We start from the raw sequence: 26,230 nt of genomic DNA, 5'->3' as shown, positions 1-26,230 counted from the left end.
TCCCTCCTCCTCCTCCTCCTCCCTCCTCCTACCTCCTCCTCCTCTTATTATTGGCCTCCTCCTCCCTCCTCCCTCCTCCTCCTCCTCCTCCTCCTCCTCCTCTCTTATTATTGGCCTCCTCCTCCCTCCTCCTCCTCCTCCTCCTCTCTTATTATTGGCCTCCTCCTCCTCCTCCCTCCTCCTCCTCCGACTCCTCCTCCTCCTCCTCCTCCTCCCTCCTCCTACCTCCTCCTCCTCCTCCTCCCTCCTCCTCCTCCTCTTATTATTGGCCTCCTCCTCCTCCTCTCTTATTATTGGCCTCCTCCTCCTCCCTCCTCCCTCCTCCTCCTCCTCCTCCTCCTCCTCTCTTATTATTGGCCTCCTCCTCCTCCTCCCTCCTCCCTCCTCCTCCTCTCTTATTATTGGCCTCCTCTTCCTCCCTCCTCCTCCTCCTCCTCTCTTATTATTGGCCTCCTCCTCCCTCCTCCTCTTATTATTGGCCTCCTCCTCCCTCCTCCTCCTCTTATTATTGGCCTCCTCCTCCTCCTCCTCCTCCTCTCTTATTATTGGCCTCCTCCCTCCTCCTCCTCCTCCCTCCTCCTCCTCTCTTATTATTGGCCTCCTCCTCCTCTCTTATTATTTGCCTCCTCCTCCTCCTCTCTTATTATTGGCCTCCTCCTCCTCCCTCCTCCTCCTCTCTTATTATTGGCCTCCTCCTCCCTCCTCCACCTCCTCCACTCTTATTATTGGCCTCCTCCTCCCTCCTCCTCCCTCCCCCCTCCTCCTCCTCCTCCTCCTCCTCCTCCTCCTCCTCCTCTCTTATTATTGGCCTCCTCCTCCTCCCTCCTCCTCCTCCTCTCTTATTATTGGCCTCCTCCGCCCTCCTCCTCCTCCCTCCTCCCTCCTCCCTCCTCCTCCTCTCTTATTATTGGCCTCCTCCTCCCTCCTCCTCCTCCTCCCTCCTCCTCTTATTATTGGCCTCCTCCTCCCTCCTCCTCCCTCCTCCCTCCTCCTCCTCTCTTATTATTGGCCTCCTCTTCCTCCCTCCTCCTCCTCCTCCTCTCTTACTATTTGCCTCTTCGTCCTCCTCTCTTATTATTGGCCTCCTCCTCCTCCTCTCTTATTGTTGGCCTCCTCCTCCCTCCTCCTCCTCCTCCTCTCTTATTATTGGCCTCCTCCTCCCTCCTCCTCCTCCTCTCTTATTATTGGCCTCCTCCTCCTCTCTTATTATTGGCCTCCTCCTCCCTCCTCCTCCTCCCTCCTCCCTCCTCCCTCCTCCTCCTCTCTTATTATTGGCCTCCTCCTCCCTCCTCCTCCTCTCTAATTATTGGCCTCCTCCCTCCTCCTCCTCCCTCCTCCCTCCTCCCTCCTCCTCCTCCTCCCTCCTCCTCTCTTATTATTGGCCTCCTCCCTCCTCCTCCCTCCTCTTTCCTCCTCCTCCTCCCTCCTCCCCCTCCTCCTCCTCCTCCCTCCTCCTCCTCTTATTATTGGCCTCCTCCTCCCTCCTCCTCCTCTCTTATTATTGGCCTCCTCCTCCCTCCTCCTCCTCTCTTATTATTGGCCTCCTCCTCCCTCCTCCTCCCTCCTCCCTCCTCCTCCTCTCTTATTATTGGCCTCCTCCTCCTCCTCTCTTATTATTGGCCTCCTCCTCCTCCTCCTCCCTCCTCCTCTTATTATTGGCCTCCTCCTCCCTCCTCCTCCTCCTCCTCTCTTATTATTGGCCTCCTCCCTCCTCCTCCTCCGACTCCTCCTCCTCCTCCTCCTCCTCCCTCCTCCTACCTCCTCCTCCTCCTCCTCCCTCCTCCTCCTCCTCTTATTATTGGCCTCCTCCTCCCTCCTCCTACCTCCTCCTCCCTCCTCCTACCTCCTCCTCCTCTCTTATTATTGGCCTCCTCCTCCTCCTCTCTTATTATTGGCCTCCTCCTCCCTCCTCCCTCCTCCTCCTCTCTTATTATTGGCCTCCTCCTCCCTCCTCCTTCCTCCTCCTCCTCCCTCCTCCTCCCTCCTCCTTCTCCTCTCATTATTGGCCTCCTCCTCCCTCCTCCTCCCTCCTCCCTCCTCCTCCTCTCTTATTATTGGCCTCCTCCTCCTCCTCCCTCCTCCCTCCTCCTCCTCTCTTATTATTGGCCTCCTCTTCCTCCCTCCTCCTCCTCCTCCTCTCTTATTATTGGCCTCCTCCTCCTCCTCTCTTATTATTGGCCTCCTCCTCCCTCCTCCTCCTCTCTTATTATTGGCCTCCTCCTCCCTCCTCCTCCTCCTCCTCCTCCCTCCTCCTCTTCTTATTGTCCTCCTCCTCCCTCCTCCTCCTCTTATTATTGGCCTCCTCCTCCTCCTCCTCCTCCTCCCTCCTCCTCCTCCTCCTCTCTTATTATTGGCCTCCTCCTCCACCTCCACCTCCTACTCCACACATATTATTGGCCTCCTCCTCCCTCCTCCTCCTCCTCCCTCCTCCTCCTCTCTTATTATTGGCCTCCTCCTCCTCCCTCCTCCTCCTCTCTCCTCCCTCCTCCTCCCTCCTCCTCCTCCTCCTCTTCCTCCTCCCTCCTCCTCCTCCTCCTCCTCCCTTATTATTGGCCTCCTCCTCCTCCTCCTCCCTCCTCCTCCTCCCTCCTCCCTCCTCCTCCTCCTCCTCCCTCCTCCTCCCTCTCCCTCCTCCTCCTCTCTTATTATTGGCCTCCTCCTCCCTCCTCCCTCCTCCTCCCTCCTCCTCCTCTCTTATTATTGGCCTCCTCCTCCTCCCTCCTCCTCCTCCTCCCTCCTCCTCCTCTCTTATTATTGGCCTCCTCCTCCCTCCTCCTTCCTCCTTCCTCCTCCCTCCTCCCTCCTCCTCCCTCCTCCTCCTCCCTCCTCCCTCCTCCTCCTCTCTTATTATTGGCCTCCTCCTCCTCCTCCCTCCTCCTCCCTCCTCCTCCCTCCTCCTCCTCTCTTATTATTGGCCTCCTCCTCCTCCTCCTCCTCCCTCCTCCTCCTCCTCCTCCCTCCTCCGCCTCTCTTATTATTGGCCTCCTCCTCCTCCTCCTCCCTCCTCCTCCTCTCTTATTATTGGCCTCCTCCTCCCTCCTCCTCCCTCCTCCTCCTCTCTTATTATTGGCCTCCTCCTCCTCCTCCTCCCTCCTCCTCCTCCTCCTCCTCCTCCTCTCTTATTATTGGCCTCCTCCTCCCTCCTCCTCCTCTTATTATTGGCCTCCTCCCTCCTCCTCCCTCCTCCTCCTCTCTTATTATTTGCCTCCTCCTCCTCCTCTCTTATTATTGGCCTCCTCCTCCTCCCTCCTCCCTCCTCCTCCTCCTCTCTTATTATTGGCCTCCTCCTCCTCCTCCTCCTCCTCCTCCTCCTCCTCCTCTCTTATTATTGGCCTCCTCCTCCTCCTCTCTTATTATTGGCCTCCTCCTCCTCCCTCCTCCTCCTCCTCTTATTATTGGGCTCCTCCTCCTCCTCCCTCCTCCCTCCTCCTCCTCTCTTATTATTGGCCTCCTCTTCCTCCCTCCTCCTCCTCCTCCTCCTCTCTTATTATTGGCCTCCTCCTCCTCCTCCTCTCTTATTATTGGCCTCCTCCTCCCTCCTCCCTCCTCCTCCTCTCTTATTATTGGCGTCCTCCTCCCTCCTCCTCTTATTATTGGCCTCCTCCTCCCTCCTCCTCCTCTTATTATTGGCCTCCTCCTCCTCCTCCTCCTCCCTCCTCCTCCTCTCTTATTATTGGCCTCCTCCTCCTCCCTTATTATTGGCCTCCTCCTCCTCCCTCCTCCTCCTCTCTTATTATTGGCCTCCTCCTCCCTCCTCCCTCCTCCTCCCTCCTCCTCCTCCTCCCTCCTCCTCCCTCCTCCGCCTCTCTTATTATTGGCCTCCTCCTCCCTCCTCCTCCCTCCTCCCTCCTCCTCCTCTCTTATTATTGGCCTCCTCCCTCCTCCTCTTATTATTGGCCTCCTCCTCCTCCTCCTCCTCCTCCTCCTCCTCTTATTATTGGCCTCCTCCTCCCTCCTCCTCCTCTTATTATTTGCCTCCTCCTCCTCCTCCTCCTCTCTTATTATTGGCCTCCTCCCTCCTCCTCCTCCTCCCTCCTCCCTCCTCCTCCTCTCTTATTATTGGCCTCCTCCTCCCTCCTCCTCCCTCCTCCTCCTCTCTTATTATTGGCCTCCTCCTCCTCCTCTCTTATTATTGGCCTCCTCCTCCTCTCTTATTATTGGCCTCCTCCTCCCTCCTCCTTCCTCCTCCCTCCTCCTCCTCCCTCCTCCCTCCTCCTCCCTCCTCCTCCCTCCTCCCTCCTCCTCCCTCCTCCCTCCTCCTCCTCTCTTATTATTGGCCTCCTCCTCCTCCCTCCTCCTCCCTCCTCCTCCTTCCTCCCTCCTCCTCCTCCCTCCTTCTCCCTCCTCCCTCTCCCTCCTCCTCCTCCTCCTCCCTCCTCCTCCTCCTCCCTCCTCCTCCTCTCTTATTATTGGCCTCCTCCTCCCTCCTACTCCTCCTCCTCCTCCTCCTCCTCCTCCCTCCTCCCTCCTCCTCCTCCCTCCTCCCTCCTCCTCCTCCTCCTCCCTCCTCCTCCTCTTATTATTGGCCTCCTCCTCCTCCCTCCTCCTCCTCTCTTATTATTGGCCTCCTCCTCCCTCCTCCCTCCTCCTCCTCCTCCTCCCTCCTCCTCCTCTCTTATTATTGGCCTCCTCCTCCTCCTCCGCCCCCCTCCCCCCCCCACCCTCCTCCCGCCGCCCCCTCCCTCCTCCTCCGCCTCCACCCTCCTCCTCCTCTCTTATTATTGGCCTCCTCCTCCCTCCTCCCTCCTCCCTCCTCCTCCTCTCTTATTATTGGCCTCCTCCTCCTCCTTTCTGCCACTGACAGCTCCTCTCAGCACCTTGAGAGTGAAACGTGCCGTCGTTTGTGAGTTCCTTCGCTCCTGCTCCAGACACACTCGACACGCTCTCCATCATAAACATCAAAATCCAACCACAGACTGGAGAGTAGGAAAACAGAAGGCCTGAGATAGACTTACACTGTCGTATATCATCAGTAAGTGATCAGATGTGTATTCTCACAGTAACTGTGCGACCCACTTCTACTTCATTTCAACGTTTCATACATTTTGTTCTGCCAGCAGTTGGGTTCAGCGACCTACGGTTCTCTGTTCAACATCGTTACATCCACCATTTTGTCGGATCTTCAGTTCTCTCATTCTGTGCCATGCAGCAGAACTGTACTCCCCCCTCTGTCTGAGACTCTCTGTTTTCGCTACTGCCCCCTCCTGAAGAGCCCAGTCCGTTCTGATTGGTCCGTTTTCACAGGCCTGAGCAGACGCCACTGATGGTTCTTCCACATCAGCTCTCATCGACTCAGGGCGGTGACATGACGACATGTCGGGACTCCTGACAGCTCAGGACGGCTTCTGAACTGGTGAACGTCTCTGTAGACTGAGCATGTTGATAACTACGCAGTATCTATACAGAGCCTAGAACTAAAATAACAAGATGATACGCTTTCAAATTTTACAAGTCAAAGTTTAATTCAAAGTACTTTCACGGTTCATCTCTGCGTGCTGCTGGTACCCACAGTAAACACCCAGAACACTGTGAAGTTTGACTTTATTCCACTTTTAGAAAACAATTACTTCCAAACCATGATGAAGAACAAACTCACGAACATGCATCTGTGTTTAGGTTTCTCGCCCCTGGAGGACGTCTCACTGTACATTTTGGCCAAACACATGATGAGGTAACATTAGAAGTTTTCTGGCTCGTACATGCAGATACATCATGCGTGTTATATCGCTCCCCGTGGCCACATTCTCGATAGATGCTGGCAAAAGCGCCACAATCGGACAAACACATTCGTTCATACGTCCGTGCACACATCAGCCCGGTGCAGGGCGCTCGGCTCACTCCAACTGTGTTTCTAAATTAAAAGCACATTGTTGGCGTTCAGGACTCGGTAACATCTTGCCAAGACAAATGAACTGACATAAAACAAAGAAGGAATTACATGCCACAACAAGTACAATGTCCAGAAAAGCTTTTGTATAAGAGAATGTCAACTTACAGATGTACTGAGCTCACGTTACCATTTATGGAAGTTATTCTAATGCAGTGATTCAAGGTTAACAAGCTGTAATGATGATGATGACAGTTGATCAGTCAATCGAAAGACTCAGTTTCATTTTCACACACAAGTGTGAAAAAAAACATTTGCTGTCACTGTCATTTCTGATAGTGAATGAAGAGTCTGTGGGCTTTTTGAATATGTTACTGTCACAATGGGCATTTTTCAGTATTTATTTGATATTATATGATTCGTCTTGAAAATACGCATCACTGATCATCTCAGCACCTTTTATCTGACATCCAACAACTGCAGCAGCCAAGTGATGAAAGGTCGGTTCGTCTAAAATCCCAGATACTGTACATGAGGATATTTCCTTTTTCCTGTCTTTATTGCAGACAACAGCAGAGTGTTGGCAGGAAATGAGGGAGAGAAAGATGCATCAAAGGTTCCCAGGTTCACTCAAACCTCGGAGACGGCAGGTCTCCGTCAGCATCTGAACCCTGAGTCTTACTGACACTGGCTGTTTCTGACCGTTTAGACTCAGCATATTAATCAATGTACAGAGTTCATGAAAGTAAACACACAAACAAAAGTGAATTATATGTTATGTTGCTCCTGCTGCCACAGCAGCTTTCCATCACTGGTATTACTGCTGCGTAGGTCTGTTGTCTAACTGATAAAAATCAAAAGGCCGCATGAAAAACATTTGAAACATCTTGAATATGCGATATCAGATTTGGAGCTGAGAGATAAAAGACACATTGTTGGGGGTTCCCAGATGCAAGATGCTGTTTGAGCATGCATCATGCGTGTGTGTGTGTGTGTGTGTGTGTGTGTGTGTGTGTGTGTGTGTGTGTGTGTGTGTGTGTGTGTGTGTGTGTGTGTGTGTGTGTGTGTGTGCAGGCAGGAAGGACGGCTAAGGACAGTGATGGCTATATATAAATGACCCTGTTGACACTCGCCCCTCCGTCCTCTTCCCCTCTTCTCTCACACTAGTACCACAAAATTCCCCCCATTCTTCTCTCTTGCTTCCTCCTGAGCTCACGACAAAACCAAACACACACACAAATAAACACACAGTGTCAAGTCTAACAGAGGAACTTGAGACCTGAATGTATTAATAAGTTACACACACAGTTAGTATAATTAACAGAAACGATCTCCATGACTGCAACAATAACATCCAAGCTGCAAAACACATCTGTATCCTTCAACAACCTATGAGAGCAGAAAGATTAACTACAATAATCACCTTCATCTATTAGAAATGCAAGAACGATCATGACCTCCAGAATCCACTGAACCCAGTGAACCGCGGAGCTTCTTAAAGAGCGTTTGCTCGCATGTGTAGCAACTCTGACGAGGGGAGTCCTGTCAGCCTTGAATGTGCCGGTCACATGCTCTGTCCGCAATTTCATTATGACATTTGAGGGACGGTGGCTTCGATGCTGCTGGAATGAGGCGTCCTGCTCACAAAGACACAGGGACAAACACACACATACACAGTATACACACACACACACACACACACACACACACACACACACACACAGCACTGTAAGCTACACAAAAGGAATCCGTCATTAACCGCAACCATGCAGCAGAACTGTACAACTGCCGCTATGTGCATCAACTCACAAACACACACACACACACACACACATCCACAGTCCAAAGAATGGGCCTGTGTGATATCAACAGGATATCCAGCAGTAGCCTGGACTCTGCAGTAGCTTTGTTCCACAAGCATGTGAATAGAAACCCTATTCATCACGTCGGACAAACACACACACCATCACACACATTCATCCACGGGGACAAAGACAGATTTCAGTCTCCTCATCTAATTCTTTATACGACCCAGCAGACAAGCGACGGGAAGGAATTTGTGAACTCAATCACACAGTAAAAGACTGTAAAATTCATCAGAGTATAATTTTACTTTTCTTCTCATAAAATCCTATAATTTAACGGCACGTCTCTTCCTAGACTGGCTATATTTAAAGAACAATGGATTGGCGTATTCCGAGTCTCAGGCTGGATGAAATGATTCCAGTGCAGTGTTTTACTTTTGTTTTGAACTCAGAGATATTTATGGCACAGTGGACGTATTGCTCTGCGGTTGCCATTGTTCCTCGACACACAGAAAAACTGTGGAACTTGAGTTGGACTTCATTCATGTGGCTTCAGACTCAACTGTGAGTCCGTGAAGATGAAATAGATGTGAGCACAGTTCCACCTACAGTATGTTTCATGTTAGCTGAGTTACGGTCCTGCAGGTGAAGACAACAAGCTTCAGAACTGGGAAAAATGCTCCTCGTGTTTTAGTGCAAAGAATGATGTTCTTTGGGTGGAATATTTGACAGGTGATAGATTTGTGTCATCACGTCATCCACAAATTCAATCTAACGGTCTTAACAACATCATACTGCCGCCAGAAGATCCTCTGAAACTGATGAAGGTATGTGACCGCCGACGACCTGCCCCTCGGCCAGATACTCTAGTTTCTCGTAGAGCAGGTATCTGTGTGAGTGTGTGCATGTGCGTACATGTCAGAAGGACGGAGAGACAGTGACTCTGTACTGTACACAGAGAGAGAGCGAGAGAGAGGCCGATACTGGAAAGGTCAATACTGTCAAACTTAAATATCATCACTGTGGCATCCTGAGAGCTTTACGCTGGAAGAAAACACAGTCTAACTGAAACCTTGTGAGTTTAATCTAATAAAACCTTCCTTTTGTCTTTTTTCCTGCCTCAACAAAAAAGCAGGAACTGCTCGAGAACAACCTTTAAGAAGGGAAAAAACAAAGAGACCCAATGTACATCATGTGAACAGCGTCAAGCACGTAACCTATAGTACACGGCCAGGCTTTCCTGTTGGACATAGAACACAAGGTCAGTCTGACATTTAGCGAGGAGGAAACGCCACTTTCACAGCAACAATGAGCCACAGAAGCAGCGAAAGTGTGAGAGAGAGAAAAGACGACGAGGTGGAGATGGCTTCTTTCAGCCGTTGCCGTGGTGAGCGGGGTCAAAGTTCAGCCTTCATCTGTCCACTCGGCTCAGTTGTCTATATGAAAAGCAGAGCAGGTCGCTGCACATTCACGCACAACGTAGTCTCATCGCTCTTCTCTCGCCGAAGTGGAGCATAAACGGGTGATTAAGGTCAAATCTGGCCATGAATGTAGATCCTGTTACAGACCCACATTTCAGGTCCATCATCCGCCTGTAATACGATCCAGCAACACAGCTGGTGAATAGCAGAAAAATGGCTCAGCGCTGTCCAGCAACATTAAGTCCGTACCAGCTAATGCCTTGTCATACAGTCCCTGCAGGCTGTGTAAAGTAGGCTAATGTGAAGGGGTTAAAGGTGGATTACTGATCGCGCTGGAATGATGTACCATAAATGGTGTTAACTGTATGACTGACTTTAAAAAAATGTAATGCACGTGTGTGTTCCAAACTGTCAGTTTGAATGTTTTGTTATGGAACAAGACAAATCATATCCAACAGTGTTTCAACACTCGTGTGAGTTTGAGTTGGATGCAAAGGCAATAACGTCACTTCAGAGCTGGAGAAAAGGCGAGTGAGACACTGGCAGAGAAACAGGGAGAACAAACGGCTCCGGGTTGTATTTTATCTCATCACCTTCCCGAAGCCGAGCTGGCTGCCTGACAGTCAGCGTGTCAGCAGGACAAGCTGCTGCCAAGACGCTCCAGACGACCTTCAGGTCGTGGGGTAACCCTTCATACTGTGACTGTTCAAACACGATGAACTACAACTGCAGTCACCAATGAGACACCTGAAAGTAGGACAGAAACAATAACTTATTAGCTTATCAACTTATTTCAATCAACCAAAGTTGTGGGCCCGCTGCACACTGTCAGAGCTGTTACTGGGGCTCAAGGCCTTTGTGATCTATGGTTGTAAATTATTAAGTTTCTTAGTGACAGTGTGCAGGAGGGAAACACTTTCTAAACGTTGTACACATGTGGATTAGACGGACATAAATTCCAGATTTTCTAAATTCGATCTTCCACCTTATTGAACTCTTTCAGATGCTCGAGGTGACCCAGCGTACATCCTTCCTACTCCACTTCCCGTCACCGGCACGGTCACCAGGAACATGTGCTGCTGAGCTCCACCACATCAGCTACAGACAAAATCTTCAAGAACACACACACACACACACACACACACACACACACACACACACACACTCACACAGTTTCTACATACCTCTCAATCACACACTAATTGCCGCCACTTGTATAAATATCCCTGCTGGTGGTTTAACTACAGGCTGACACAGGTCCAGTACCTCGGTCTTACCCCACACCGACCCCCAGCACCAGCCACGCACTGTCAGTTTTATTTTTAACCACAGAGGGCAACGAGGGAGGGAGGGACGTTATATTACAGCCATGATTTAGTATTTAAATACGACTGTGGTTCAAAACATTTGTCCAGATTATAAAACAACTGAATGATGGTACAGCATGAAGCTGCTAGTGTTCAACATTCTTGATTTAAGTTCTTCAGCTCAGAACTTTAATTCACTTAAATCCCCAAACATATTTATATGTCGATGAACGGATCAGAACTGCTTGGATCTGGTGTTAACTGCTTCGTACATCACTTGACAGTATTTAGCTTTGTTAGCTAGCTGGCAATCTGTCTGTGTTAGCAAGCAGCTGTAGTTCTTCCACACTTTGACAGAACAAAGCAACACCTACAGTCCCTCCATGAACAGTCTGATAAGAGCCAAACAGATCAGCTGACTTGAGCTGAAAACTAATCAAGCTGTTCTGATAGCTCTCCATGCTGTCATTAGTATTTAGCTTCAGGTTTTAGACTGTTGTTTAACCTTCTACATCTTAAATCTCTAAACTTGTATATTTGCATGAACAGATGACCAACGTTTGTTTTTTTTTCTTTTATTTACTATGATAATATTGGGAAAATCTTTGTGTTTTTGCCAGCAGCAGCTCTGTGGACCATAAACACACACACACACACACACACACACACACACACACACACACACACAGGGGCACTCACTGGCCCGCATTTGGAAGCACTTATGAAAGCAAACATGGGCCAACACATGACACAGCAGCGGGGTTGACAAAGCAGAGCGAGCACACACACTGGAAACACTCCTTTGTCTATCTCAGCAGATGGCTTTCATCACATCTGAATGTGTCAGTGCAGCGACTGACAGTACGAGTGTGTGTGAGAGTGTGTGTGCATTGTGAAAGTACACTGTAATTAGCCAAGAACAGTCAGAACCTTTTCATTTCCCCATACAGTGAGTGGGTCGAGCCGTACATGGAGCACACACAGTGGACACATACAAATACAAACACACACACACACACACACGCACACCCCACTTGCATCTTCATTCCTGTTTAATGAGCGTCACACTGCCCATCCCGAGGAGGAACCCCATGGAAGGAATTTAAAGAAGGAGCAGGAGAGGAAAAGAAAAATCCTCCACATCTCCCACAGATTATAAAGTTAATGAAGCTCTGTGGTAGTTCATCATGGCTTCTCTTCGCCCTGCAGGAGCACTGTGCTCATCAGAAACCAGCTGAATGGTGGTCAGAGGCCTAACAAAATATTCAACAATGGCTAAATAAAGCCTGGGAACAAAAAGAGCCGAACAATGAGACACAAAGTGCCAACCAGAATGAACTGAGAGTGGTGCTGTGCAGAGAGGGCAGGAAGAGTCGGGGGAGACGGAGAAGCCAGAGGAAGAAAGTCGTATAGTTTTAGTGAGGAGCAGCGGGAAGTGAGCTGAGGACCAGCTGGAGGACGACGAGATGTGAACTGTTTCCGGCTGGACTGAAGGCATCAGAGAGGAAGAGGGATAACAACGTGTGCTCTGGGTGAAGGCTTGTTAACAAAAGGACGGAAGAGGAAGTAATCTACAACGTGTTACTATACAGCAGCAGCGGTTAGCAACAGTTAGCAACAGTTAGCAACAGTTAGCAACAGTTAGTGGTTCCTCTGGTGAAATGCTGCCCCCTGTTTGTTTGGAGTATCCATTAAACATTGTTACATATTGTACCTTTAACTGACTGACTGATTATCAAAACCGTCTAAATGCTTCATCAACTATTCTTTCAGCACCACTCCCATACACTGATCATCCGACATCCTCCTCAGACTTTTGTGAGGCAGAAATGTTAAAACTGTCTGACCAGTCGCTTATATCTTCACCATGAGACCATCAGACATCGAACTTCCACAACACTTTCCAGTTCCTGTGGGTGTAATTATATCACCGACCATATGATTGACTCTAATAGTTGGAAATTATCTGTGTGGCTTGGGGAATAAAAGGGAGAAACGCTGTACATCACTGAGTCTTTCACGTCTTCCCCTCCTCTTGTCCCAGGCCACATAGCTACGGTATCCTAGCAACAGGCACAAAGAAGCCGGGCCACCGCAAGGAGCAGGAAGTTCACTTCTCCGCCGGCCTGGTTTTTAGTGTCTTGTATTTCTTCCGCTGTCGTCCATGTGTATTTCTCTTAGACTTTCATTCCTTCCCCTCTCACTCTGAGGCTGATTCTGTATTATATCTATCAGCTTGTCTCAGTTTAGAGCTCGTTCACACTGTTCACTCCTTCTCCCTCCCTCGCCGACTCTCTCTAACCCTCTCAACCTCTCAACCTCTCTCCCGCTCTCGTTTTGGCGCTGCCACGCCTGCTGCTGACACAGCGAACAGAAACAACTGGGGAGGTTTTCCTCTCTCGCTCTCTCTCTCTCTTTTTTTTTTTTTTTTTAAAAAAAGGAGCGTCTGTGGGGTGAAATCATCCAGTGGACTGCTGGCTGCCGCTGGAAAAGTCTGCAGCAGGAATGTGGGACAATCTGACTTGGAATCCACGAGGACACGAGGCCAGAAATGCCCTGCTCGGGATAAAACTGACCTTGTAATTTCAAGGAAATCACCAAGTTTTGCGCCAGTTTTAAAACATTCTTGTGAAGTGAGGAGAAGACAGATGCCACGAGAATCCAAGAGACTGAACGGGCAGAATCAGTTGAGATCATTTATATATTATTGGGGGGTTTGGAACCGTTCAACGTGAGCAGCCACAGAACGATCATCTGTGTAATGACTTTAGGCTTCACACAGTCACCACTTGCTTTACACTCGCTAGGTTTTCTTACTTAACTAAACTTCATGGATCTGTAATTTGTTTGCTCAAGTTGGCCAATATATGGGCCAGATCAGCCCGAGGAGACGATAAGCTGTCGTATCAGAGACCTAATAAGAGAGGAGACAAACCACTTTACACACTTTAAAAGAAAGTCTGTGACATCAGAGAAGGTTGTTGTGTGACACACTTCCCCCTCCTTCCCTCCAGAAGCTAATCGACTGCTGTATCACAGCCGAACCAGGAGGCGTCGGCCCATCATGCACCGTCACTGAGTCAATCAACAAAAAATGTATCTGTGACTATTTTCATAGTTTGTGATGCCATAAGTTTTATCTGACAGGATTTCTTTCTGTTGGACTGTTGATGACCAAACAGAGAAACTAACCACGTCCCTCGATGCCTCAGAACGCTTTGATGGGCATTTTTCCCGATTATGTAACTCGTTATAGATCCAACTATGATCGAATGAACTAGAAAATAAATGGCAGTCTAATTTGTGATAACAGTCTGATGCAGTGCTGAGGCTGACCACCAGCCCAACACTCAGGCGACAGCCATGACTTTACTGTGAGCCCAGGCACCCTCTTAAAAACAGGAAATGTAATAGAATATATGACCTTCCCTTTACAGGGAGCTGACAGCGAGTGTGGAGAGCCTGGGATGATAGAAATAGATAGTCACAGAGGGAAACAAGAGCCGGCGGATGAAAGAGTCTTTTCCTTCTGTTACGGCTGGTTGCAGTTGTTCTGCGCTGCCTGGCAGACTCTGCTGGTGGAGGACAGACTAGATGCCACTCCAACACAAACAGTGGAAACAGAACATTCAGTCTTTATCATCATGTCAGAAGGTTGTGAATAAATCATGTTAAAGCAACAATGCTGAGGCGGCTTTTGATCACACAGGTTTCCATCAGCTCTGCCCCAAAAAACACAGCGAACACAGTTTTCTTCAGTCATGAATCAAACAATGCAACTACTTGACCGGCAGATCAGCTCCAGAGAAAACACTTAATGCCATTTTTCTCTTCAAATATGCAGTCGACAGTTTAAAAGGACTGTTGGGCACATGGCATGTCGGACCAGAATGGCAGGAGTGGTGACAGGAGAAAGAGAAAGGAGAGAGGGTGGAAACCTCACTAACCAGATTAGTGTTAGTCTCCAAATAGCCTCCGTCCACTTCCTCCTCTACGCCCAGCACAGGCCTGACCTCTGTTCCAGACAACAGCACAAACATATAAAACACAAAAACACTGCCTACACTCAGCGAGAGCCAAACTGTGACCTCGTGAACTCACTTAACAACCGGCTTTGTTCACTGCTGCGTACTTTGAAGATGGAAGTTTGACACACTGGCACCAAGTCGTACGTGACCTGTCTTCTGATTGACACTTTAAACTTACCCCAGGTCCCCTCTGGGTCCGTTTCATATCCAATATTTATTCACTTAAATTACAAAAGGTGTGCCATATCGTTATATCATTATTGGACATGCTATTAGGATGATCTTTCAGCTTTTTATCTGCATTGGTCAATAAAAAGCTTTAATAATCGGGGGACGGACTCAGAGGACGGACTCGGGGGACGGACTCAGAGGACGGACTCGGGGGACGGACTCAGAGGACGGACTTAGACGACAGACTCAGAGGACGTTGTCGCCATTGTTGATGCAACACTGACAGGTCCTACATAAGTGAAATTTATTACAACTACAACACATATTATGTCTGCCAGTCTCAGACACATTACACGGTTCATGGAGTCTCCTTCAGGTTCCAGCTCCACGAGGTGGCAGCTTGCCGTCTGTTGGTGCCAACCTCACTTACATGTGAATGCTTGGATAAAATGCCAGTGAAGAAGCTGCCAACACGCTGCAGCGTGAGCGCCAGCGCTGACTGCAGCGAGGCCGTCTGAACCGATGCCAGTTCTGTCAGTCTAAGAAGACACAGGACAGCAGCTCCATGCACGGACTCAGTGAGACATTAACCAGGAAACAAATCGGCTGTCTCCTGCAGGATTGGCTGAAATCCTCACTGACGTCACTCCTTCACCTCCTCAGAGACGGATGAAGGAAATGAAGGAAAACTGGGAATCAGCGTCAACATCTGACTTGTGTAAAGCAATTCTGATATTGTTACTGCCAGGTTTTGTTTAATGTGTGTGGCAGGAAACCCATTGAACGCCCTGAGTTACTTATATTTCTTTATTCCAACACACAACAGCTGGTTATTCAGTGAACTGAGGACACAGTGTGGCTCATAAAACAGTCTGATCAAAGACTAAATGTACCGATCTAATCACCACTGATAAAAACTCACTGAAGAAAAAGACTGAGTGAATCAAGATTAAATTCAGAGCTGAAGCAAGTAATCCATTACTTCATCTGACTTAATCAGTGGGTGCGTTTGTCAAACAGAAGGATTTTCTGCTGATCTTCTTCAAATATGATAATTTAAAGAATATCTGAGGTCGTCCAGGATTTTTTGGGATATTTTGTGGATAAACAGTTGACTGATTGAGGAAATGATTCAGTCACAGCTCAGAAACGTTACACACACAGTATGAAAAAGTGTTGGCAGTCATCCTTGCGATCTTTGTTGAGGCTCTGGGAAGTTTGAAACAGGAAGTGCCAAACAAGAACAGGAAGAGGAAGTAGGTTCTCTATCCCGGTTTTCCAGCCAAAAAAGCTAAACCCAAACTTTGGAATGTTTTGTTTAGTTTAGGGGTTTTTTTTGTTTTTTTTAATTATAGCCCAGAACATAATGTTGTCCTGTGGTTTTAAAACAGATATTTAAAGTATATGGAATCATAAAACAGGCGATTCCGTATGGACTGCTGCATTCACTGACCACTTGTCAACTACATAAGATTGACTTCATGATATCTACAACCTCTAACTACTGCTCCAGATTTAACTTCATGTCAGGTCAGAGCAAGTTTACAGATTATTGAGGGGAAGGAAACAGCAAATCTAAATCAATTAAAACAATTAATCGGTCGTCACTGCTGACGATCAATCAACCAATCAGATCCTATAAATAAGATATTAATAAGTAAAAACATCTACACTTAGAGTTCCTGCCTCCCCTCACAAACTCACCTGACCTAGATATTCTCCACACTATGGAAACATGGGGTTGAAATATAACCAGTTTGCTTTACAAAAAGCAGCGTGATCCTTTTACTCTTCTGTGAACACTCACACACAGTCTGAATGGCCGCCACATGCTAACCTTTACCTCGGCCAGGTGTCCACTGAGCAGACACAGAGGAGTCTTCTCCTCGTGTATCTGATGCCATCTGACATTCACCAGGGAGCCTAGCAACCCTGCACCCCCCCACCTCGCACCTCACTGGCTTTTATCTGCTGTGGCAGCAGAAAGAGATTCGCTGGAGGTATCTGAGGTATTCAGAAACATGCAGCTTCAAACAGAATCTGGGAGAAGGAATAAGAAATGACACTTTGATCTCTCTGGATGTGAAGCCTCGCCTGCTCGTCTGCCTCCCAACGTCTCTCTCTGCCTCCCTCTTCCTCCCCCTCTAGAGACACAGAGAAATATGTATTTAAATTAATATTCTTCTGCCTCCATGAATGAGCCTCCAGGTCTCTCTCACCATCATCCAACCCCCCCGACCTCCACCCCGAGCAGACCGAGCACCTCCAAGCTCTAATCTCCCTTTCCTCTCCACTCTTTCTCCTCTAATTAATACCTCCTTCTCCTGTTCACTCCTTTCCTGTCAAGATGTTAGCAGGTTATCAGGGCAATCCTATTAATTCACAGAGCCTTAGGTGTTAATTCTGATCCCTAACACACATCTGCGCCTGAGCGGGTAGAGGAGACTCCGGGGCTTCGTATGTCGTTTGTAAATTTGTAGCCCCGCTGGATTTTTGTGTGACCGTAGCTACGAGGCAGACTAATGGAGTGTGTGTCTGTGTGTGTGTGTTCACGCTGCTGTGGGTACGCATGCATGTGTGAGCGAGCTGTCTCTGACACCTGCTGCAGCCCCGAGCAAGCTGCTGCGAGGTGGAGAGAGGCCGAGAGCCGAGGCTCCACATAATGGAGCCCCACAGAGTAATGCTGCAGTAACATTACGACGGCAGGAGACAACGCTGACATCACCCTTACAGATGAATGAATGAATAAACTCATATATTATTAAATATGAAGCTGAAGCTCTATCAAGACATTTAGGGATGAACTGAAATGAAAACTGTGCTGTGGATCTTTTGCTCTTCACAATTTTGCAGTCTTCATAATATATGCGAGAATTCCCTCTGCCGTGTTTTTACACTCTCTGTCTTCCATCTCTCACTCAGTCACACACTCTCTTTCTCAGGAAAGGTGGCAACTGGGTGCAAAATCCCACAGTACAAAGAAAAGAAGCAGAAAAATACACAAAAATAACCTTTGGACATGAAACTTGACATTTTCAGACATGTTTTGTTCAAGTTTTCCACATGACTTTACATACATAACTCTGTTTCACAGCTACAGACAATCATTCTTCTTCAAATTCACAATGATTTACATCGCAAACACATTTATGTCTACCTTTAAATGTTATTTGATTACATTTTGCATTACATTCTGATTAAAATGTTGTCACTGTTGAAGAATGACGTGTCAAAGTGCAACATTTGATCGCCAAAGCACAAAAGAAAGATCCGTAAATTTGTGTCAGTGATGAGAAAAACAACTTAATTTCATCTACAGAAAGAACATTTAATTTACATTTAGTAAAACAACTGGAAGATGAGTTCTGATTGATCAGACACAAACTACAGTACAGAGGATGACAGCGCTGCACATTAACCCTAATAAAAGTACTTCTACTCCACTTTCACCTCCTTCCCTCCCTGCTGGAGACTAAAAGCCGCCCTGAAGGCACCATCACTCGCTTTATTGGTGTCCAACCACACAGACTCACACACAGAGTCTCATTCTCTGTTCACTGGCTCCAACAGTGTACTCAGTCAAAACAGATAAAAAGTAAGTACGGTACATGTTCTGTCCTCCGAGTCTGCTAAAGGCTTTCGATAGTGAAGCCATTACTCCCCGTCTGTCTCTCTCTCCCTCTGTCTCTCTCTACGCCCTCCTTCTTCACCCTGTCTCACCCTCTTCTCTGTCTGTGTCCCTCCTGTCAGGACGGATCACTGCAGCCGGAGGGATGTGTGTCCGAGCGGCTGCTGCTCGGCAGCCCATCGGCTTAAAAAAAGTCCTTCCACTGAGGCCAGCGTGACACAAAGAGAGACGAGAGACGGCCGGAGATTCAGAATGAAGCAGACAACAAATCAAGTGGGAGAATCTGGGATGAAGCGCTGGAACTTCAAAGTCATGATATATGCTTGTTGCCTTGAGGCAGATCCGTAGTTACAGATTCCTTTTTGTCAGGCAGGCTCAGGCATATCGAGCATCTTCAACACGACTGCCTCATCGTCAGGAAAACACACTGAAACACACTTTCTGTCACTGCCAGTGATGCTGGTGCCCAAATACACTTCCATTACAAATCAAAATATAGATATAAATGTTTTTATTTGTAACTTAGTTTTCATACTGTAAAAAGCAGCCCTCTAAATGTTAGCTTCTAAGTACAAAATCGATCGTAATAAACTTTTGGTTTAAAGAAAGTCGAATAACTCCAATTAGCTGGAAATGAGATGAGATCAGAGTCCAACATGTGATGGTCTGTTGGAGGTCGAGGGGAGTTTACGGGACCTCCAGCATGGCTGGTGGTTCTGGTGTTTCAGTTCTGCTTCTATCACCATCTGATTCTCTGCAGGGTTCACTCCAGGTTTTGTCTTTTCATTTTTCTTTTACTTCCAGCTGTATGAAGCAGGATGTATGATGGTAATGATTTGGTGCTGTAACAATGTCATAATATGACAAACAAGAGTGTTTAAATCATGTATAGATACAATTAATAACTTTGAATGCAAGATATCAAGAAACACACTCTTCTGCAGCATTGAAAGCTTCCAGTCATGTTTTCTTCTCTTTTTTTTGCTGATTAATCTCTCCGTCTCCTATCTATTTACATTCTGTCGGAGCATTGCTTGGCTCGCACTCTTGTTTTCCTCCTCAAAAAGCAGCCACAACAAAAACCAATCACTTTTGGAAAGATTGTGTCGGCTTATATAAAGGCTCTAAATTTAGCGGAGAGAAGAATCTGTTCGGCACAAATTCCCGACGTAATTAGAATTTTACATCTCTCTGGATGAGACGAGTCATCTGTCATGACAATGAGAAACAGACAAGTCGATCTGCTGAAACCACAATATACCGTTAAAATGCAGCTGCAGGATTCTGCGTGTTACTAACCAACTCCAACCGGGAACGCTGTCACTAAAACAAACGTAACTTTCTGGAGCGTGTTAAAAGTCGTGTTGGGAATAGAAAGAACATGACGATTTCAAGATTTGGCTTCAACATTTCCATCAGCACAGTAAGATGCGAATATGTTTTCAGTTTTCAGTTGAAGGTATCACTAGAAGTAATCCAGCTGCAACAAAAAGCACAACAACTGCACAATTTATTCTGGCTGAAATCTGGAGCAGACAGAACCGCTCAGCAGACAGACCCAAACGCAGCGATTTATCCAGAGAACAGTGAATCTTCTTTGACCTCGATTTCAACTTGCGAGTCGAGAACAACCTTGGAGCAGTAATTGCTGCGTTAGATGGACCTGACTGTAGTTTACAGTTCTGAAGAAGTAGAGGGAAAGTTTCAGGAGAAATGTTATTCTTCCTTTGAAAGAACGATTCTTTTTGATCATGTCAGTGGAAGAAATAACACAGGAAATGAAGACACACAATAATAGCCGAGGTTAAAACTACAAACTGCAGTTTCTCGGAGCTTCAAGATGTTCTTCTGCATGAAACTGCTGTAAAACTGACAATATGCAACCTCAGGTTAGGTTAAAATTCAGATGTAAAACCTTTAAGCTGATTAAATAACACTGCAGGTATCTTGATATGGCCGCCCTCCTGACTTCCTGTCTCAGGTCTGTCTGGATGCTCACTGATCACAGGTTCAACCTGCAGACGCCGCACCACACATCGTCACCAACCTGCAGTCTGGCCTTGAACAGAGCTCACACTAATCACACCTCATCAACTCACAACGCAAACTAATCCTCAATCTCTCACTGGCCTCCCATAAATATCTGAAAGATGTTCAGTCTGAAAGCCTTTGGGGAAGGTTGAGTGAGTCCACCTTCAACGCATTTGACAAATTACATCCTGAAGTGAAGTATAAACCTGACAGTCAAAACCTCTGTAAATATTAGTGTCGGTCTTCCAGCGGAGCGCCCCACCCTCTGCCACCAGCTTCAACCACAAGCCTCCCCATAAACAGTCTACATGCTATCATTTCCTGCAGCGATGGACATAAATCCCTGCCCCCCCCCAAAACTCAATCCTCTCCCACCTACGATCCCCTCAGCCCCCCTCCGCTCTGAGGCATTAATCTCAGCTTGTCCTCCTGACCCTGACTCCCATTAGCACCACAGTCCGACCCTGTGAGACGTGATCCCGACGACCAAGTGGGAGAAGAACCATCTCAAACATCCCCAGTTTTCCTGAGGAAGTCAAATAAATGAATAGATAAATAACAAGAGGTTCCCTCATCTGAGAATAATCTGCAGACCAGAGCCGGGCCAATATTCCTTCACCCCGACGATGACACCAGACGCATGAAAACGGATAGAATAAACCAAACACGCTCTACCGCAGATTACCCTCGACTAAGCCAGAGTTTGGCTGGCTTTACACCAGGAAGGAGACCCGACCCCCACTCCAACCCTGCATGTGTGTGTGTGTGTGTGTGTGTGAGTGAGCGTGCACACTAAATGTGTGAGGGTGTGATAAAGAGCAAGAAATAACGGGATGAGAGAGCGGCAACCTGCGGATTAAATATTCTTAGCAGGGGGTTATTTTGGGAGCAGGATGGGAGCTGAACGCAGACACGCACACGGCTAAACCCACACACACACACACACACACCCACACACACACACACACACACACACACACACACACACACTCCCTTGCTCTCCATGCCAGTGGACTGTGGTTTGTTTGGGTTGGCTCTCGGCGGCAGCAGAGACGAGTCTTCCCCTCAGCCCACCCTCCACGTGCTCCGTCTCTAACGCTCGCACACAGACAGAGAGCGAGTTCAACATCAGCACGGGGTTAAAACATGGACGTGGGGTAAAGTGGGCCAGCGTGGCATCAACACTTTAAATCATTTTTATCATATGCATAAGAGGCTGTGACTGGAGGGCTGCCAGGTCAAATCCCTCAACCCGCTGGGAAAATCTAGGTGGCGGAAGTTGAGCAGCAGCACGCTTCCTTTTCCCAACAAACAGCTGAAGCTGAAGGGCTGCAGGGAGCACAGCATCATGAGGCTGACTTTAACTGAGGAGGATGTCAAAGTTGGAAAATTAACTGTAGAAAAGTAAAACCAGAACTTCGCTGGATGTAATGAAGGACTTGAATGAAACACACACACGCACCATGTACAGAAGAATGGGAGCAGTCATACAGGGCCTTTATAGGGCTTCATCACTGCTGGTGACTTAATCATGCCCGTCTGAATAAAAGCCATATTTGCCCAGCAGCTAAACAGTGAATGTGTTAATGCACTAATCCTCCATATGTTGGAGGCCGTCCACACGAAAACGCTCTTTTGTGTTTTCGTGTGGACGGCGAATCTGCAAACGTTCATCGCTCCACCTCTCGACCTCTGAACCCCGCGACGTCTCCTAACAACAACAACAACAACAACAATGGCGGACTACATGTTGTGTTCGTGTTTCCTGCAACTTACTCGCCTTATAGTTGAGTGTGAGTCGCGGCAGCAGTTCGGCCTCATTATCGGTCCACACAAACGCTTCTGGTTTCTTTGCACTCGCCATTTTCATCATCATCTTCTTGTTGTGTTCGGTTTCTCCGTCTACTGTCTGTTTACGGCGCGCAGGCTTAATGCGCATGCTCCGTCTCTTCTTCTCCACCTTTGGTGAATTTCCAGCGCCACCTACAGGCTGGAGGATGAACTGCAGCGTTTTGAGTCGTTTTCAGTGGATCCGTGTGGACGCAAATATTCTTGAAACGATGCCGAGAAAGAAAATATCGTTTTGGTACATGTGGACATGGTCTTAGTTAAATTGGGTCCACTGACTTCCACTGACTCCAGATTCTTCCTGTATATACTGTGAACATACAATAGATTTATTCTGTGTGTAGCATGGCATGGTTTATGTTTCCGGCTCGGCTCAGCTCGGCTCGGCTCAGCTCGGCTCGGGTCAGCTCGGCCCAGGTCAGCTCGGCTCAGCTCAGCTCGGCTCGGGTCAGCTCAGCTCGGCTCGGGTCAGCTCGGCTCGGCTCGGCTCGGCTCGGTTCAGCTCAGGTCGCTGGGTTCTGTTCAATAATTCAGTGCATCCGTTCCTTTTTGAGATCATTTTGTGTTTCCTCCACAGTGTCCCACATGCTGCTCTACATTACTACAACACGAACAGAAGGTGAGCTCACTCATCAGATTGTACTGATTACTAGTTCGGACTTTTCAATACGTGCGTGTCACAGTCAGAAATTCTATCAACAGTTGACAATTCACCGGCTGCCCGTAGCTGTCGGAGTCTCAGCGTTACACTAGCCGACTGTGTTTGTTTCGGACTGACGCCCGGCATCATTACTTCACCTCAGCGGGGGTCCGCCTGACGTCTCGTCATTATAAAAACAACACAACCTCTGGCAGAACGCACCGAGAGGCCCGGCCAGCAGGCGGTCACGTCTGCTGAAACAATGGCAGTGACGGAGAGAGTTAGAGGCTCCTGCACTTCATTTTACATGCACGCCCTCACTCATCCGCCACGCCATTTCCAATAACGGCCAAGTCAGGTCTCTCTGCAAGCACTTATCCCAGTTTAATAACAAGAACCAGAGTCACAGCGAGCGGGGGAACAGGATGAGAGAGGCTGCAGGAGAGGAGACGAGCACCAGGCGCTACCATGTCAGACTGACAAAAGGAAATGAGGAGGGACAGGAGGATGAGAAAACTAAGGTGAAGGAGGATGAGCTTAATATGTGCACAGCTACAGCTCGGAGGAAAGGAGGGAGGAAGAGGAAGAGGAGGGAAGGGGAACGGAGAAGCATTGTTCTGCAAGGTCAACTGTCTCCATCAGTGCCAGTCTGAAAACACAGCGAGAGCCTCGGAGGCTGATTCCTCGTTCATTCACGACTCAGTTAAAAGTTTCCTGATGACAGATTAAACTGTGATAAAGAGGAGAAGGATGCTGACATCACTCTGTACATGTTTGTTTTCTGGAGACAACAATGAATCAGCTGATTGAACAGTTGCTAATCACAAATATGTTTTTATCAATCTTCCTCATTTCCTTCAGCTTTAGCCTCCCAATTTCACAGAAAACAATTTAAAAACTCCAACAAAGTCCAGCTGTGTTGAAGGGTGTCTGGCAGATCAGCAGGCTCGAGGCAGAAACCGCAATCTCAAAACTCAGCGAGATTAAATCGAGCATGACCTCGTGTCCCGTCAGTCGAGGATACATCTGTGAGTGACGGAGGAGTAAACTGAGCTGGAGACGTGCTGCCTCCATCAGCTGCCAAGTCCTGAGTGGATACTAAATTATTAACAAAATTACATTTATGTAAAAGTAAAAGTCTATTACTCTCAGTCATTCATTGAACATGTTGTAACTCTTTGTCTGGTTTAATGGGTCATCTGTGAGGGACAAAAATAGCCTGAATGGTTGTGAGAGGAGGTTTCAGGATAACTGGAGCCCAGCGACGCCACCTGTGGGAGAAACAGGTGGTCCAGAAAGATCCGACCACGTCCTGTCAGGTGAGTTCACTGTTCAGATCAGCTGTTTGACTCTGTGTTGAGGTGACCCGCCTGTCAGCAGCAGCCATGTTGTAACGCTGTCTGCTCTCCAGTGATACCACAGGGAAACACTGGGAGGGGGATTTAAAACGTACTGGGCTCAAATGAACGTACTTAGTTAATTTTTTCCAGCAGTGACTTCAGCATAATGTCAGGTGGCTGCTGGAAAATAAAAACTTATTTCCTCCTCGGTGCCCACAAGGAAGTGAGCTCTCACTGCACACACTCACATCTGCAGAAACTTTAAACTAAAACCCTGAAGCTTAACACCAGCTCGTAACAAAGAGCGATTGTTCCCTCCTGTATCACAGACGATATCCTCCCTCCTGGACACAACAACCTGCCTTCACCTCGCAGCCCTGCAGACTCTGGCTTCACAGGCTGGATACGACCCACCAGCTTCTGGCTCTTCTCCTCCAGTTGCTCTGACTCACTCTCAGAGCTTTGAAGTGGGAGGAAAATAGCCTTTATATCAACAACATGTGTCAGCGTGTGTGTGTGTGTGTGTATATGTAGGAGTGTGTGGGTGTGTTTGTGTATTTCTGCCTGATTTGAGTCACACCTGTCAGACTAAATCTCCTGTAAGTGTTCCCAGTAACAGTTCAAGAACTGAGAGCAGAGATCCTCACCTGCTGCAAGTCTGGGCACCGATACAGCGGCCTCAGGTTTTGACTCAGAGCCGCACCTTTTGTGCACCGCAGGCTCAGTTTCTAGTTCATTATCACACGTGTTGAATGTGGGACTGACAGCTGAGCACTGCAGGCTACACAGTGAATGATAACACCGAGTTAAAGATGCAGTTTTAGGGTTCAGTAAATCTCCTTGTCATTTTTCTTTCCTCTGGGAGAGTAAAAGACAACACTGGTGTTTTCACGATCCTCATTACAATTTCCTGGAGCCCAGAGTGATGTCTTCAAATTGCTTCTTTTGTCCAACAACCGTCTAAACCTCAAAGACCCTTTATTAACAACACGACATTTATTTAAACGACAAAGAAAAGCAGCACCCATGTTCAGAAAACGCTGCAGAAGTGCCCTTTACAGTGCCCTTCTAGTGCGAGCTGGTGTCCCACGCAGAGCAGCTGCCCTTTAATCTTTCTTGCTCGTCTGGCTCAAACATCCAGAGTCCACCGCCGGCTCTTTTAGATAACCAGGGCGTTATCGGAGCTTAATTTCCTTCATGATCAAGTCATGCAGGTCCTAGAAAACTTCATGAACAGCAACAATGTCCAGGAGAGTCGAGGAAAACTAGGATCATTCCTGCAAACACCAGTCAGATCAAAAGTGCCTGTCATAGGTCAGCTCTACAGAGAATACACACAAATGCACTCAGACTCTTCCAGGGGGTCAAACTCACCAGAGTTCAATGTCAAATTTGCAGTAAATTGAGTTTTTATTAGCTCATCAGTAAAAGGGCTTCTCTGTGTCTAAGTCTGCAGTAAAGTGAATCACAAACTGCTGCTGGACGATGATGACGTGGTGTCACGGACTCAATTCTTCTCTTAAAACAGCTCAAATAAAACAATTATTATTGCGTCCACGGCCACCTGAAGTACAAGCAGCTTTTAAAAACAGCTGTGAAAAGAGCAGCCGAGTCTTTTATGAGCGAACAGCAGCGATCAGGTGGCTGCGTGTGGAAAGTTAAAGAGCATTCCTCAGAGTTCACTCTCCCTCCTCTCTTCCTGCTCCAGTCCTGCTGCTTCATCAGCTTTTTTTAACCTCTGTATGGCTTTATTGATAGGACAGCTTCAGAGAGATGACAGGAGACGGGGGGGGACGTGCAGCACAGGACCCAGGCTGGACTCAGGTGAGGACAGCCGGACTCACAGCTGCTGCTTTATAATCTTAATAGTTCAATAACGTGATCAAATTAGTGTGCAAAACTGTGCCCGTGTCCTCGAGCGTCAAATGTTCTCCTGGAGTGATACTGCTCTAAAATCACTCACATGTTTCCTGGTTCTACAGAACCGGTCCTGTCTGTGAGGGAGAACGAGCCAGACGGCGGCGAGGAAGAAGAATCTGAGGCTCAGATCGAGAACATTCTTGAATCACGTTGGTTTTCATTGGATTATACGTGACTTTAAATCACCTGAAAGGCAGGCTGCTTGTTTTCTTTAAAAGGAGAATAACCTGTGACTGAGCCGTGTTTATGAATCCTTCTGCTGCT

At 47.8% G+C, this 26,230-nt stretch overlaps 1 protein-coding gene and 1 long non-coding RNA gene across 4 annotated transcripts in view; one reads left to right on the top strand and one right to left on the bottom strand.

Moving 5' to 3' along the window:
• LOC119031502 (rho GTPase-activating protein 26-like) overlaps positions 1-26,230 on the bottom strand; it is an 88,714-nt gene that overhangs the window by 51,797 nt on the left and 10,687 nt on the right. The window contains exon 1 of one of the 3 annotated variants that reach the window (XM_037120030.1): positions 21,995-22,154. The exons of 1 other annotated variant lie outside the window; for it this stretch is intronic. In XM_037120030.1, coding sequence (XP_036975925.1) covers positions 21,995-22,094 — 100 coding nt within the window. In that variant the 5' untranslated portion in view covers positions 22,095-22,154. Of the gene's footprint in view, positions 1-16,402; positions 16,479-21,994; positions 22,155-26,230 lie in introns of those variants that run through there. One more of the 3 variants, XM_037120032.1, reaches the window with a different exon arrangement.
• Positions 21,721-23,720, top strand: LOC119031503. Its single transcript, XR_005078618.1, has 3 exons — positions 21,721-22,011; positions 22,644-22,685; positions 22,769-23,720. It is a non-coding gene; the product is annotated as an uncharacterized LOC119031503 (long non-coding RNA).

The sequence above is a fragment of the Acanthopagrus latus genome, chromosome 13, assembly GCF_904848185.1.
Source record: "Acanthopagrus latus isolate v.2019 chromosome 13, fAcaLat1.1, whole genome shotgun sequence".
In the NCBI taxonomy this organism is placed as follows: Eukaryota; Metazoa; Chordata; class Actinopteri; order Spariformes; family Sparidae; genus Acanthopagrus; species Acanthopagrus latus.
Note: the sequence above shows the minus strand (reverse complement) of the source record. Positions and strands in the feature narration are given on the sequence as shown.